This window comes from Thermobia domestica, chromosome 9 (assembly GCF_964235325.1).
Source record: "Thermobia domestica chromosome 9, izTheDome1.hap1.1, whole genome shotgun sequence".
NCBI classification, from domain to species: Eukaryota; Metazoa; Arthropoda; class Insecta; order Zygentoma; family Lepismatidae; genus Thermobia; species Thermobia domestica.
The window spans coordinates 114,856,626-114,869,975 of record NC_137462.1 but is presented as its reverse complement, the minus strand read 5'-3'; the positions used below and the strand labels follow the sequence as shown (position 1 = coordinate 114,869,975).

The 13,350-nt window shown below is 34.9% G+C and overlaps 1 protein-coding gene across 4 annotated transcripts in view; it reads right to left on the bottom strand.

Moving 5' to 3' along the window:
• Window positions 1–13,350, bottom strand: part of Cpsf5 (cleavage and polyadenylation specificity factor subunit 5) — a 62,086-nt gene that overhangs the window by 29,482 nt on the left and 19,254 nt on the right. For all 4 annotated transcript variants that reach the window (XM_081771735.1, XM_081771734.1, XM_081771736.1 and 1 more), the window contains exon 3: window positions 10,594–10,657. In XM_081771735.1, coding sequence (XP_081627861.1) covers window positions 10,594–10,657 — 64 coding nt within the window. The remainder of the gene's footprint in view (window positions 1–10,593; window positions 10,658–13,350) is intronic.

Here is a 13,350-nt window from a genome sequence, read left to right as displayed (position 1 = left end):
AATTTTTTACGAATTAATAATGCAATATTTTGCGTAAAGTAGCAAAAATTCGGTAAGAGTGACCCTTAATGAACAGTTTACTAGTCAAAAAGATTTGAGGTACAATTTAATAACCTCAAGACACCAACGGAGTGTACCAACCAAGTTAAGATTTGAAAAGAGAAACCTGATTGGCACTATCGTTGAAGCTTTATCGAATGCATGGGAAAAAAAGATATGTTTTCCGCTTCAGTACAAAAGCAGCGTAATAAGTAACGCACTTTTTTTTCTTTCTTTTACGATATTATACTGTAGTCGGCAATTTTCGATCAAGTGCACTTTTAGTGGGACAAGCATGAACTAGTAAGCAAATATGGGATGTTACAGTCGTCTACTTGTGAGAAGCAGAGAGGTGTAATTTGCCTTTGTAGACAAATGAATGAAATCCATGTGAAATTCACAGGAAATGATGTGTGTGTATGGGGAAGACTGTATGGACTGTTGGAACATCTCCAGTTGGTGCAAATTCATTGAAGAGGCTCATGTGAACACTGCAGGTTTGTTACATGCCGGGTCTCCATTAACAGTATCATGTGAAGAGAATGTCGTTGCCATTGAAGAGGCAATTCGTAATGACCGGTGATTTGTATATTCGTACCTTCAGATCACCTTTTTGGCCCAGTGGAAAAAATTACTGGCCGGTAAACGTTTCAACTTCGAAGACCACGTCAAATCGGCGTATACGCATCTGCCTACACTCCCAAAAGACGGATTTCTATAAATAGTATGCAGAGGAATGATTGTCAGCGTTTGTAACGAAATGATACTAATTAACAAAAGCGATGATAGGGGATGAAAGCTGATAAATCTCCCTTGCATCTAATTCTGCCAAATTATGCTTGGGAATATATAAATGAAACTCAGCATTTAAAAAATATGAAAAGACTAAAATAGTGAAGGGTATAAAGGAGGTGAAAGAATGAGAAGGATGAGCTACAGGATTAAGAAAACGATTAACAGAGCAGAACCTCTGATGTACATCGATTCTTGGTTCTTCCTTGGTGACATGGAAGATGGCGGCGTAGCTGCGGCTGGACAAACGGCTTTCAAACATAGGCGATATAACTGTAAACGTAATCCATGGTACATAAACGGTTCATTCTGTCTACAACCAAGGGGTGACTACCACGAATCAAGAGCAGTGGGAAGCGCTAATTTAGATCCATAGTCGAATCTTGTCAAAGACTAGCAACAGTTCCTTAATCTGGAGACAACCTCTAGTCTCCAAGGTGGAAGTGTCGACCTGTGTACTTCATTAATGTTTTTCCCATAATCAGCCACGACTGCTCTGGTTGGTTAGTTTTGTTCGGGCCAATTAATGAGATGTCAAACGTTCAATTAAATTTTAGAGGCACGTGTCTGGGGAAACACATGTCCCAATCGAATACGGCAATGGAATAAGGGCTGAGCCTGAAATTTTATTTCTAATAATTTACAAGCTGATGAAATAAGGAAGGTGATTATATAAATACTTAGCTGTCTTCATTAAAATGTTGATAAAAAGTTCAATGAACTAGATGGTCGTTTTAATTTGAATGAATAAATCTTCCCAAAGTTCTTAAGAACTCAATGTCGAAAATGAAGTAGACTGAGGGAACAATCGTATACCTTCACAACAGAAGTTTTGAAACTTGTATCACGGTGGGGGGGAATGTGTTGAGACTTGATGGCTATGTTGAAAAGTAGCTTTATTAAGCCTTTACTTTGTATATATTCTTTACGTGTTATCTATTGCTTTCTTCTTCAAAAATAGATGTGTTACTTACTTACTTACTGATCTGCCCTGGTATGCTGCTATCAGGTCGAAAGTGGAAGTTAAGTTGCAAGACGCAGCCAGTCATAAAAATTACGGATGTGGTTAGCGGATATCTTCCCATTCTTTGTGCAGGACATGGAGTTCGAGAATATTTACGCGCCAAAGTTTGATGCTGGACGAACTGTTGAGATGAGCCGCATAGACCAAGCTTAAAAATGGATATTGCAGAAGTACCCATGATTGTTGATGCATGGAAAGGGGAACTAGAATTTGACAATTTAAAAACTTAATAGTATGGGGCATTTATAAAATGAAACTTCAATCAGAAAGTTTCACACGGCCATTTTTTTTTTTTTTAATTAATAACATTAGTGGGGCTGTTCGAAGTTACGAGAACTTGGAAGAAATGTGTTGTAGTCAGGGATTATATGTATTATTACTATTACTTAATATACCTTTTAGTTTTAACCGTTTTTTCTTTCTTTTTACTTTGACATTTTCTTGGTTTAGTACTTTTAAATCTCATTTTAAATAATTACATTTTATATATTTTATAACTATATATTTATTTTTATTAATTTTGTTTGTATTTACTGTTATTTTTAGTTCTGGATAGATATTGCATATACCTATCTTGCAATTAAATACTATTCCTCTATTCCTAACTGACAAACCTGGCAGTGAAGTTTTTATCGCATGCAACTGAAATGGGTGGATCAAGTGGAATGGGTGGATTTTGTTACTTCCGGTGTCAACGAAACTTGCATAGCTTCAGAAGTTCATTTACGCTTCTAATGTGGATGCTAAGTAAACGAAGTATTGGCACAATAATTACGCTTTTCAGTAACCAAATTTTCACATGCTATTAATAAATGTTCGGTAGCGACATTGCTATCTTTTTCCGAGCTCTTAGCAAGCAATGAATTACGAGTAAATTTTAGGTAGGTAATAGGAAGACAAGGCCTAATCTCCATACGAAGTAAATACCGTATCATCAATCAATATCATGATATACATTAATTTACGATATTAAATTGAAGAGGAGGAGGAAGACAAAAATCTGAACAGATTATCAATTATTAATATTTTCATTCCGCTATTTATCACAGGTTTCCTAAAATGTACAAAATCTTTAATCCATTCAAGTTGAAAGAAATTCAGATGATGGCAGATCCAACTATCGATATAAAGAATGAGCCAGCACATGTTTCACATTTATTTTCTTGAAAATATAATTTACATGCTGTACAATCTTCGATCAATTTCTTGTTTGTAAAGTCTCACATTTCAGAAATTTAAACTAGGTAGCTGCGTCACGTGTACACCACGTGAAGGAGTTTCCTTTGTACGTGTTACTTTCTCAATTAATATTAAAAGCCAGTAGTGCTGGTATATTTCCATCACTTTCGGTTTTAGTAGAGAAACTGGAGATGGATTCTTGGACGTTTAACTGATTACAGAAAACTGCTTCTCTCTATTTATTACGAATTAATTTTATGGTGATCAGTTAGAACCGGAAGTGATTGATTTTCTGTCGCTTCCCGTTTTAGAAGAGATTATAGTGTAGATGGAATATATTCTTGGGAAGCTTAATTGATTCCACTTCTCGCTGCTACCATTTTCACTTTATAACGATCAACATTAAATCCCGAAGTGACTGATTTTTGCCACTTCCAGATTTAGTAAAGATATTGGAAGTGAAGTAGAACATTTTCTTTGACGCTTGCTTGATTGCAGAAAATAGCTTCTCGTTACTAATTACGCATTTATTCTATGACGATCAATATTAAAATAGAAAGTGACTGATTTCTGCCATTTCAGATTTTACTTGGATTAAATATACAACATATTCTTAGGTCTATCAATTAATTACAGAAAAGTACTTCTCACTATCTGTTACGGTTTTTATTCTACAGCAACCAACGTGCTAAAACCTATATTTTGAATAAAGGGATAGGGGAGAAGATGGTATCTTTTCTTAGAACGCTAAATCGATTCCAAAAAAAATCGTCGGCTCCATATAGATCAATATTAAAACTGGAAGTTGTAGTAGATTTCTACCACATCCGGTTTTAGTAAAGTTAAGATGAACTTTTAATCGGTTGTACAAAATCACTTCTGGCTATTACCGTTTTTACTCTATACGGATCAATGAAAAAACAGGAAATTATTTTCTACCAGTTCTGATTTGAATATCTCCTCCATCAACGAGCTCGACTGCTAATTCTTGACCTACATCCTTACTAAGTTTGATGATGATCTATCAAATAGTTCTTGAGATTTCTTTTTGTCATATATAAAGGAGTTTCAGGAAACCATACCCTTAAAAAAATAAAATAACTATTCTCACTGTTACGTCAGCACAAAACCACAAACTGTAATTTCTGCATGTTACGTATTTTACAACCCACCGGAAGCAAATAATGCTATAACTGTTACCTACTTTCGATCTGGCAATACTAGTATATGACCATCGCACTGGGCCTGACGTTAGTAGAGAAATCGTCTCTGCTTTAAATTCTTTTGCTCTAGATCAAAAGTACTTGCGTGTGTGTGCGTGTGACACTGCACTCTACTACTACAGTCTGTTTAAGAGTATGAACGTGCAAGTTATTTATTAAAAATAAATAAATAAAAATAATTAAAAAAAGAAAAAAAAAACTAAATTGAAGCATCCACTGACAACATTGGCACACGAATAAAAATGTCCTCGTTTAATTTCTCAAGTCTGCTAATTGTCCACAAATATTTACACTTTAAAAAAAAAAATAATTCATCAAGTTGAGTCACTTCACAGACAAATGTCTATAACAACAATAATCGAACTTACAATAAGCAATTAATAACACTGATAAAAACAAATTAATCTTTAAAAAGCAAATAGATACAAGTTTTCTTAAAGAAGATGACATATATTAATATCTGAATTAGATTTAACGAATTATTAACTAAGATTTGAAACTTTACATTAAAACACATTTATAAAATTCACAATTTTACGGTGAAACGTTTCATTGAATCCTTTGCTGTATTTAAGAAAATAATACAATCAGTGTAATTACACAATTGAACTGAGGTGCAGTAATATCTTACGCATCCAGTTAGCATTCCAATTATTATTATTATCTGGTATACGATTTAATCCTATTATTAGTTTGTAGTAAACATTCCAAGAGTCAGAGTTAATTCGAATATTTAGTAAAATCTGCATTGGAAGAAAATTTCATATAGTGGAAACATGGTTCTAGGATATTTTAAATAGGGTAAGTTCATTTTATTTAAGCAAAATTAAAATAAATAATATTACAGTAGGACTGTCTTGAACACACATGTTCTACTGCTTGTTCAGCTTTCGCTTATCTTCCTTGCTCAATCTGGCACGGAAGTTTGAAAACAATGAATTTTTACATTCTTATTTAAGTATTATAAACTCTGTGTAATTATAAATCTTGGTTATCATGTAGCATGTGTATTTAATTTTCAATTGCAATCATCACTAGTTTCCAGTATGCTTTTGTATCCTACTAAGGTTTGTTTCTTACTTTTTTCTTCCCCTTTCTTGCTTGTTTGCAAACTCTAAAACTGGCAGGAACACTTGCTCAGGCTCCCTCATGGTTCGACCACCTCTAGTGTCGAAGATTCGGTTTCAATTCCTAAGTTGAAAAATAATTTGCCCTCCTTTACTCCCCCAGGAAACCGTAAATTTATGTGACAAACAGGACACTGGACTAATGCAAGAATGGTCCATGTTATTTGGTGACAGATCCAGATCTTGGGATTTCTCAGATCGTAGTGCTAGCAAAAAATTTGAATGAGCGGCTCTTTCTGTGCTCGTAAAGTATTGAGAGAAGACGTGTTTTGCACTCGTGATCAAAAAGTGCGAGGGGTTGTGCGATATGAATAAGGCCCGTGGGCTTGGCGTTCTTTTGGACAACAATGTGAGACCACATTCGGCAGCTGCAAGAAAAACCATCTTGGCATGTTCAGTTGGGACCGCCTTGCTTATCTACAGTCCAACTTCTCGTCCTGTGACTTCTACCTCGTTCCCGCATTAAAGAACGCACTTTTGAACCAACAACGAAGTAAAGACAGCCGTACAAGAGATTTTCTGTATGCAGGACAATATTTTTTTTTCCAAGAGGAATTTTTAAATCTTGTAAAGTTGTATGAGAAGTGCATCTACGTCCTAGGTTCTTATATAGAAAAATCAAGAAAGCTTTGCTCTATTTTCGGATTATATTATTTGTCCTGCACAAACATTTCTGCAGACAGCTGCCAAGGAAAACTTATTTTCCGAATAACCCACGCATGTAGTTCGATTAGGAAGTAGATATCTGGGTTTACGGCAGCTATGGCCATACTAGCATCACGTATGAGGGATGACGTCCCTCGGCGATCACACTGCTCGGGGAATTAGAGAGGAAGAAAGGAAGCGGCCTTGGACTATTATGGTACGAACCATGCCGGTATTTGCCTGAAAACTCAGGGTGATAGGCCCGAAAAAACTATTACATTTTATCGATCGAGCGTCCCCACCAGAAATCACATGTTAATATCTAGGTCCATGTCTTATATAGCGCATATGGCAAAAAGTCTCTCTGAAAAGCTCATTTTCTCTAATGTTATACCTCACTCCTTCGAAATTTAACGATCCAGAACAACTGTTGTTGCAAATATCCTCTACCGGAGATAATACAAATTCCGACTCTTTGCAGCATACATCTCACAACTGCTTTCGTAATTTTGCAGATCATGGGGTTGCCGTTAGGTGACTGTGATGCCTATTTCTTAGAGCCCTTTCTTACAATCCAGCATCTGGAAAATATGTCAACCAACTAACGGTATACAATTTTTCCATGAATTCTTCCAGTGATTCTGTCTTCTAATTTCATCTTTGTCCTGTACACACTATACGAGTACCTATAATTAATTCGTGATGTATTTCAATTGTCTTCTTTTTCAAGGAAAGACTAAAATAACATGATAAAAAAGAAAAGGTGACACAAGCAAGTACCTAATAGAACGATTATTACAAGATTACGGGATTGATTTTTTTTTTTAATGAGAATAGACTGAATAGTGGCTATATAGAATCTTTAAAACCTGATGCTACTAATTCTCAACAATTTGAAGATATGTAACAAATTTAAAAATAAATGAATACCCTACATTTACATGGATCGAAATTATTATGTCTACAGAACTGAAGTCAATTTCTATCTTACGAAGGAAAATTTAGTTTACTTTTCAGCAGATATAATTGAAGGTATTTAGTAGTGCTGACTCTCTATTTGAACTTTAAAACTATTATGTTAATGTCTAGTCTGGGTTGCCATGATACAGACAGAACCATGTACTACTACAACTTAAGTAAAGTAGTATATGGTGTGGTACAATCCGCGGCAAAAAACCTGCAACATGAACATATAAGTTTATTGTGAAATGAAGAAGTCTTTTGCTCCAAAATAAGTGTGCACGGGAGGAGGCCGAGGTTTATCCTGGCGTGATTCATTCCACTTAGACGTTATGTTCATTCCCAGTGCTGTTAGGCGTAGTTTCACAATAAACTTACATCCTCATGTTGCAGGTTTTTTGCCGCGGATTGTACAAGAAAGAAAGAAAGAAAAAAACATTGTTAATAGATTAGTTCAATAGTAATAGATCAATGATTAACAGAAGATTTTTCGCAAACGTCCAAATGCCACTTAACAAAATATTCTTGCTAACTTAAAAAAACGCGCATTTCTAATGTGTGTGTGTGTGTGTGTACTGTACATGCATGGAAATAACGTATGTTAAAAGAAGTACTTCAACATATGTATGTACCGTTGAGTAATTTCACTCAAAACATTCGAAGACTAGTACATTGCCTTCATCAATTATCAGGAACTTTCTAAGCCAGTTATAGCCTGAGGGAGCACTTGGCAAACAAAGGAAAGATAGTCGTCGGAACCCAGAAATCATGCATAGATTCCCACAGATCAATGTTAAGTGTTTCTTTGTTGCAAAATTGGGCAATGCTCATTCAACATAGGCACAATGTGCTTTGAGTAAAGAACAATTACTCAAAAAGCGACGGTTGCAATTTTGAAAATTAAGAATGCTATTGTCAGCAATTTGGTGTTTGAGTATTAATGCAATATGAGGTTTCGTTCCAGTGTACTCTATATATGTAGGATCTAAAAATGTGGAGTTATTATGGTTAAGCTATGAGTATGAGTCAATAAACGTGAGATCTGCATTTGATTCATTACACACACAATTCTAAGGTACCCGGTCACCATCTGGCGCGGCATGGTTTATTTATATTGAGAGACAGCTGGCAGCATGGCACACACAGTCTCTGAGCCACCGCGGCTCCTTGATTACATGTTCACATTTGTACGTAATGTTTGCTGCATTTATTACCTAATATCTCACTCATTCCTTCTTCCCAATTCTGCACATCGAAATAATGTTTCTAAAAAGTATTTTCGTAATTTTTCGACAAAAAATGATATTACTGCACAGATATTAAATACATGCTACATTATGTTTGTACACAAAAATAAAGATACAATGATATTTTCTGCAAGACACAGCGATATGTGTAATAAATAAATAAATAATCCACTACACGATTTTTACATTAAAATTTGTTTTCAGATTTTAAAACAAAGCTGCAAGAATTATTAATACAATGGTGTAAACTTCACATGTATTTTCTTGTTGAAAAAAGAGGCTCCTATTTCTCTTTGAAAATCTATATAATATATGTTAAAGCGGACACTGTTCTTCACACAATGTCCAGACACAACTACAGTGTTTTAAAAAAAAGAATGTGATTGCTTTATTTCCATACAACTGAGAAATATTATGAAATAACCTCTACAGAATTATTAATATTTCTTGCTCAAAGCATAACAATGATTCTCACACACTTGATATACTTACAGAATACACTATCTTTCTTTACTTTAAGAAGCATACCATACTCTGAAAAAATATCTGAACTTTTAAATTAATTTCATAAAACAATAAAAACGAACATAAAACGTGTGAATAATAACATCAATTTACTTACAAATGTCAATATATATATCGCCTTTCATTCTATGCAAGTACAGTTGTCGGTAAATAAAACGAGGAAAGAACACAACACAGATCGCCTTATGGTCAACTACATCACTTGAGGCAAGTATCAACTGTCTGGATTCAATACAATTAATAGACATGTAAAAATATTATTCCATATAACTAAGTTTGAAATTTGGATATCATTTACAACGATTATTTTACAAAGAAACTTAGGCAGTTTGAATATCTCATTATTTTGTTAAAGAAAAGGACTTGAATTTATTGGCACTTTCCGCACAATAAGGTTTCAGAATGAACAAGAGAATTTTAATTTTTTTGCTACATTGAATCATACCAATTCCTGGCTTTTCCTTTATTATATGCCTATATCTTCCCTAAACTCAAATCATTACTTCTAATTTGAAAGATCCGTACGAAGACACAAGCAAAGGCGACGACACACATTATTGTCATTTCGAAAGCAAGTCTAAAGTGGATTTTCTTTTACACGATGGAAAAATGGGCAACTATGTATGCTTTTCTTTGGTAGAGACGAGAGATAATTAGCAACTTAAAAAATCATCGACGCATACACAAGGCCTGTCACTGAATCTTATCCTGTGCAAAATTAATAAATTATCTATTTATATTTATATATATATCTACCAATCTATCTATCTATCTATTCCGTCCAACACTTTTTGCTACTTATTGTAGACACGAAATATCTTTATTTTTTCTTTCTTTTAACTTTCCACGATTATGCAATGAGGCTAAGGGAGACGACGATAAGAAGCATGAAAATAACGAGAGAAGAAAACGGGAACCCGAAAAAACCTATGAACACAGTTTTTGTCCACCACAAAGTCCACTTGGCGGGAGTTGGAATCGAACTAAGGACCTCAGGGGGTCAGAGAGGTAAGTGCTCTACCATTGAGCCATCGTGGCCCCTTAAAATTTTTCTTACCTTCGTCCCAGTAATAAGCCGAACATGCGAACTTTGTGTACTATCCATAAAAATGAAAGTATTATTGAATCTTGTACGGGAGTTATTTTTAAAAATGTATCTGAAGATTTAACATTCATTAAAAAACTATGATCAATAATTCGTCTCACATATGCAGTACACATAATTTTACTACTTGCGAAAAGTCAATTTAGATCGTCTTAGTCTTCCTGCAAAGAAATATTGCTGAAAGTTACCAAGGACATCGGAAATTTATATAAACAGGATATCTACTACCACAAATGTACTAACACTGTACAGCTTTTGTTTTAAACTACAGACTCGGAACCGACATGAAATAAAACAGTCACAACTATCGGCTCATATTTACAGAATCTGTTGATCCAATCGAATAAAATATTTAAAACTGACGATTAAAATAATGCGATTGACATTGCTGACAATGACTGACCAAAATTCTAGTATTTTCACAGCAAAACAAGCACATTATTTACAACACCAATTTGTAATAATTGAACATTTTAACTAAATTAAGAAAAAAAAATTCCACACGACAGGACACATTTGAGTCTTCTTTATGCTCTCATGCCGTCCTTTACGCCCACACGTAAAATTGCACTGTACAACGCATACTTAGGCACGCATATATGTGCTGTTGACAACTGAATGATAACAACAATCAACACACACAATTGTTTAACGAAACTTAACTAATTTATATACACGCACTATACAAAACTTAATTAGAAAAAGAAAAATATAAAAGACAGTATACCTCTGTCAAAAGTCTTTTTAGCCCCTCTACTTCATCCTCGCCTGGGTTCAACTCACCACCGGGCCTACAAAATAAAACATGAACATCTTAACAATGTATTACAAGTCCTTAAAATTTTAAAACAAAATCTGAACTTCAGTGCAAGATTATTGCTGTACTTGAAATTAAGAAAAAAGATGTTCGCTTAGTGCAACGTATCTATTGAGAGCCAAAACGATTTCAGTGAACACTTCCACCTTCTTCAACTGGTGAGTCTTGAAGAAAAGAAGAAAAAGAAAGCTTCTTACATTCCTAATTGGTATGACGATTCCTTCATTTCAACTGCCGATTATGTTACTAGCCTGTTTATAGTGCAAAAATCTTGTGCACCTGAGATCAACTTGAGTCTGTTGTTATTTCCTTCCAACTCATTAACCGTGGATACCTTGCTTGTATTGAGAATGTAACTACATGAGGCTTCAACTCAAGTACTTTATCGAAAGCATTGCGAAAAACAAAGGAAAACAATTTAAAATAAATCTATCTATAGAATAACCGCAGACTAGTGATAATGAGCATTATGCGTCATAATATCCAGATTAAACCATGTACATGCAAAATTTGGTAACTAAAATCACATTTAAAAACACGTCGTAATTATACTTTTAGCTCATCCGAGTTGTATAGTGTTACTGTATTGAAAAGAAGAAAACAAAGTTCAACTTAAACTCGGACGGATAAGTAATTGCAATTTCAGCAGGTTAGTGACCATAATCCCAAACTGAAATGAAGAAACCGTACAAATTAGGGATTTGAAACGCATTTTGCATAAAGACTTGCCAACCGAGCAAATGACAACGCACTCAGAAACCATTTTGACTCAATACCATTAGACACTCAATCATTTTGACACTTTTTCTTACTGTAACAACATGTGACAAACATATACTCAAACTTTGTCATTTAGTTCCTTGCGTGCATCGTTGCGTCCATAGAAGTGAATCGGAAATCCAGGCTGTAGAAGTAAACAGAAGGTGCTCAACAAACTAATTGTATGATCCAAAATCTTTTTCAGGTACGATACACATACAGTTACTGTGTTCTTCAGAAACAAAAAGGCAATTTTTTTTTACTATCACGTCAGGAAGCGAACTTTCTGGAGAATTTACGGCGTTTCGAGTATCAAATAAAACTAGCAAATAATTTTAGTGTTTTTCAAAAAAGTTACGTGTTACCATTGAATAAAAGTGCACTAACTTTAGGAACCGTTTGTAATTGGTTATTTTTGCGGGAATTTTGCAAAAATCCGATGATTCTTGCATATTTTCAAAAACTGTATCACATGTGAAAGGAATCTATCCGAATTTAAGCAGGGTTGCCTTAGTTTGCATCCAATCAAAATAATACTGGGAATCAACCCGGAACAACGTACACTACAGGCGCGCTCGGCACCAGATCAGCGGGGAGTGCAATATGTTATATAATTTACCATGAGATTAAGTAGATAATTTTATATAAAGTGGGTTCCACCTGCATTCATACAATTTATTGTTTAATAATGTTAGGAAAAGAAAAATGAATGGAGAAGACTTGCTGTTGATTAAAATTTATATGAAAGTAAACGAACTAGCATAATGAAATCGCTATGAAAGAGTGGAAGGTCCCGAAAGATACGCATAGGTGCGAAATTCCAATTGGACTAACATTGTTGGTCGCTGAACAGAAACATAACTGCACACATTCTTCCAAGTAAAGTATCCATAAACGAGTGGATATGATGACTCTACATTCGGCGTGAAATGTGGAACTCAGCATGCTTACGAGGTGGAACTAAATAAAGATTAGGCTCTGAACAAAAAAGTTCTATCATTGATACGACATTTTCTGCACCCTATTCGAATGGATCCTCGAAAACATGATAAAATTATTGTCCTGGCAGAAATATTTGCTGTAGCCACAGAAGGTGGCAAGTACCAAGCTACCTAGACTCTCTATACATTTTTCAGCTTATTCTACATTTCAGATTAATCAATCGACAGATGCCATACCGTACCAGGTAAAACAATTACGTACGAATTGTCAGCAGCCCTACGCTTCACAATGGCTACAATGGCTAATAACGTTCTCTAGAGCAGTACTGTATTCTTTATGATTACATTTATGGATCATGACAGGGAAACAAATTATCGTTTCTAGGAAGTGGCTTATTTGAAGCTCGTATATTGGTGAAATTCCTCCAATTAGCACGTAAAGCTCGTTTTTGAGCAACAACTTATACAGCAGTCTCCGGTCCCTGCTGTTTCCGAAGTGAGTTCCTAATGCCTACTTGCTGATAACAGCACTCAGATCTCTTACGGAGAATCCTATTATACTGCGCTTTTTAAACTTTCAGTTCTCCTTACTCTGCTTAGCCGATTCACAGTGAATTCTTGAGTGCACCCCATTACATTACGAATTTACCTTTTATCTCAAGTTTAATGATTTACTTGGACAGTTGTAGTAGTGTGCTCTGCTACGTTCTTCAGTAGCTTCTTAAAATTGCTAAACTAGACTAGGAATCCTCCTCCCTCTGTCAATTTTATCAATTTTAAGAAGCTCCTAAAGGAAGTGTCAGAGCACACTGAACCTGTACAAGTAAATCACCTAACTTAAGATACAAGTAAAACCTTATATTTAAATAATGTATCCTATAGCATCTCGCATCATGTTACCTCACTGACCATGCGGTTTTTTAACAGTACAAGCCATACTAACTAAAATGAATAACTCGTTAGAACA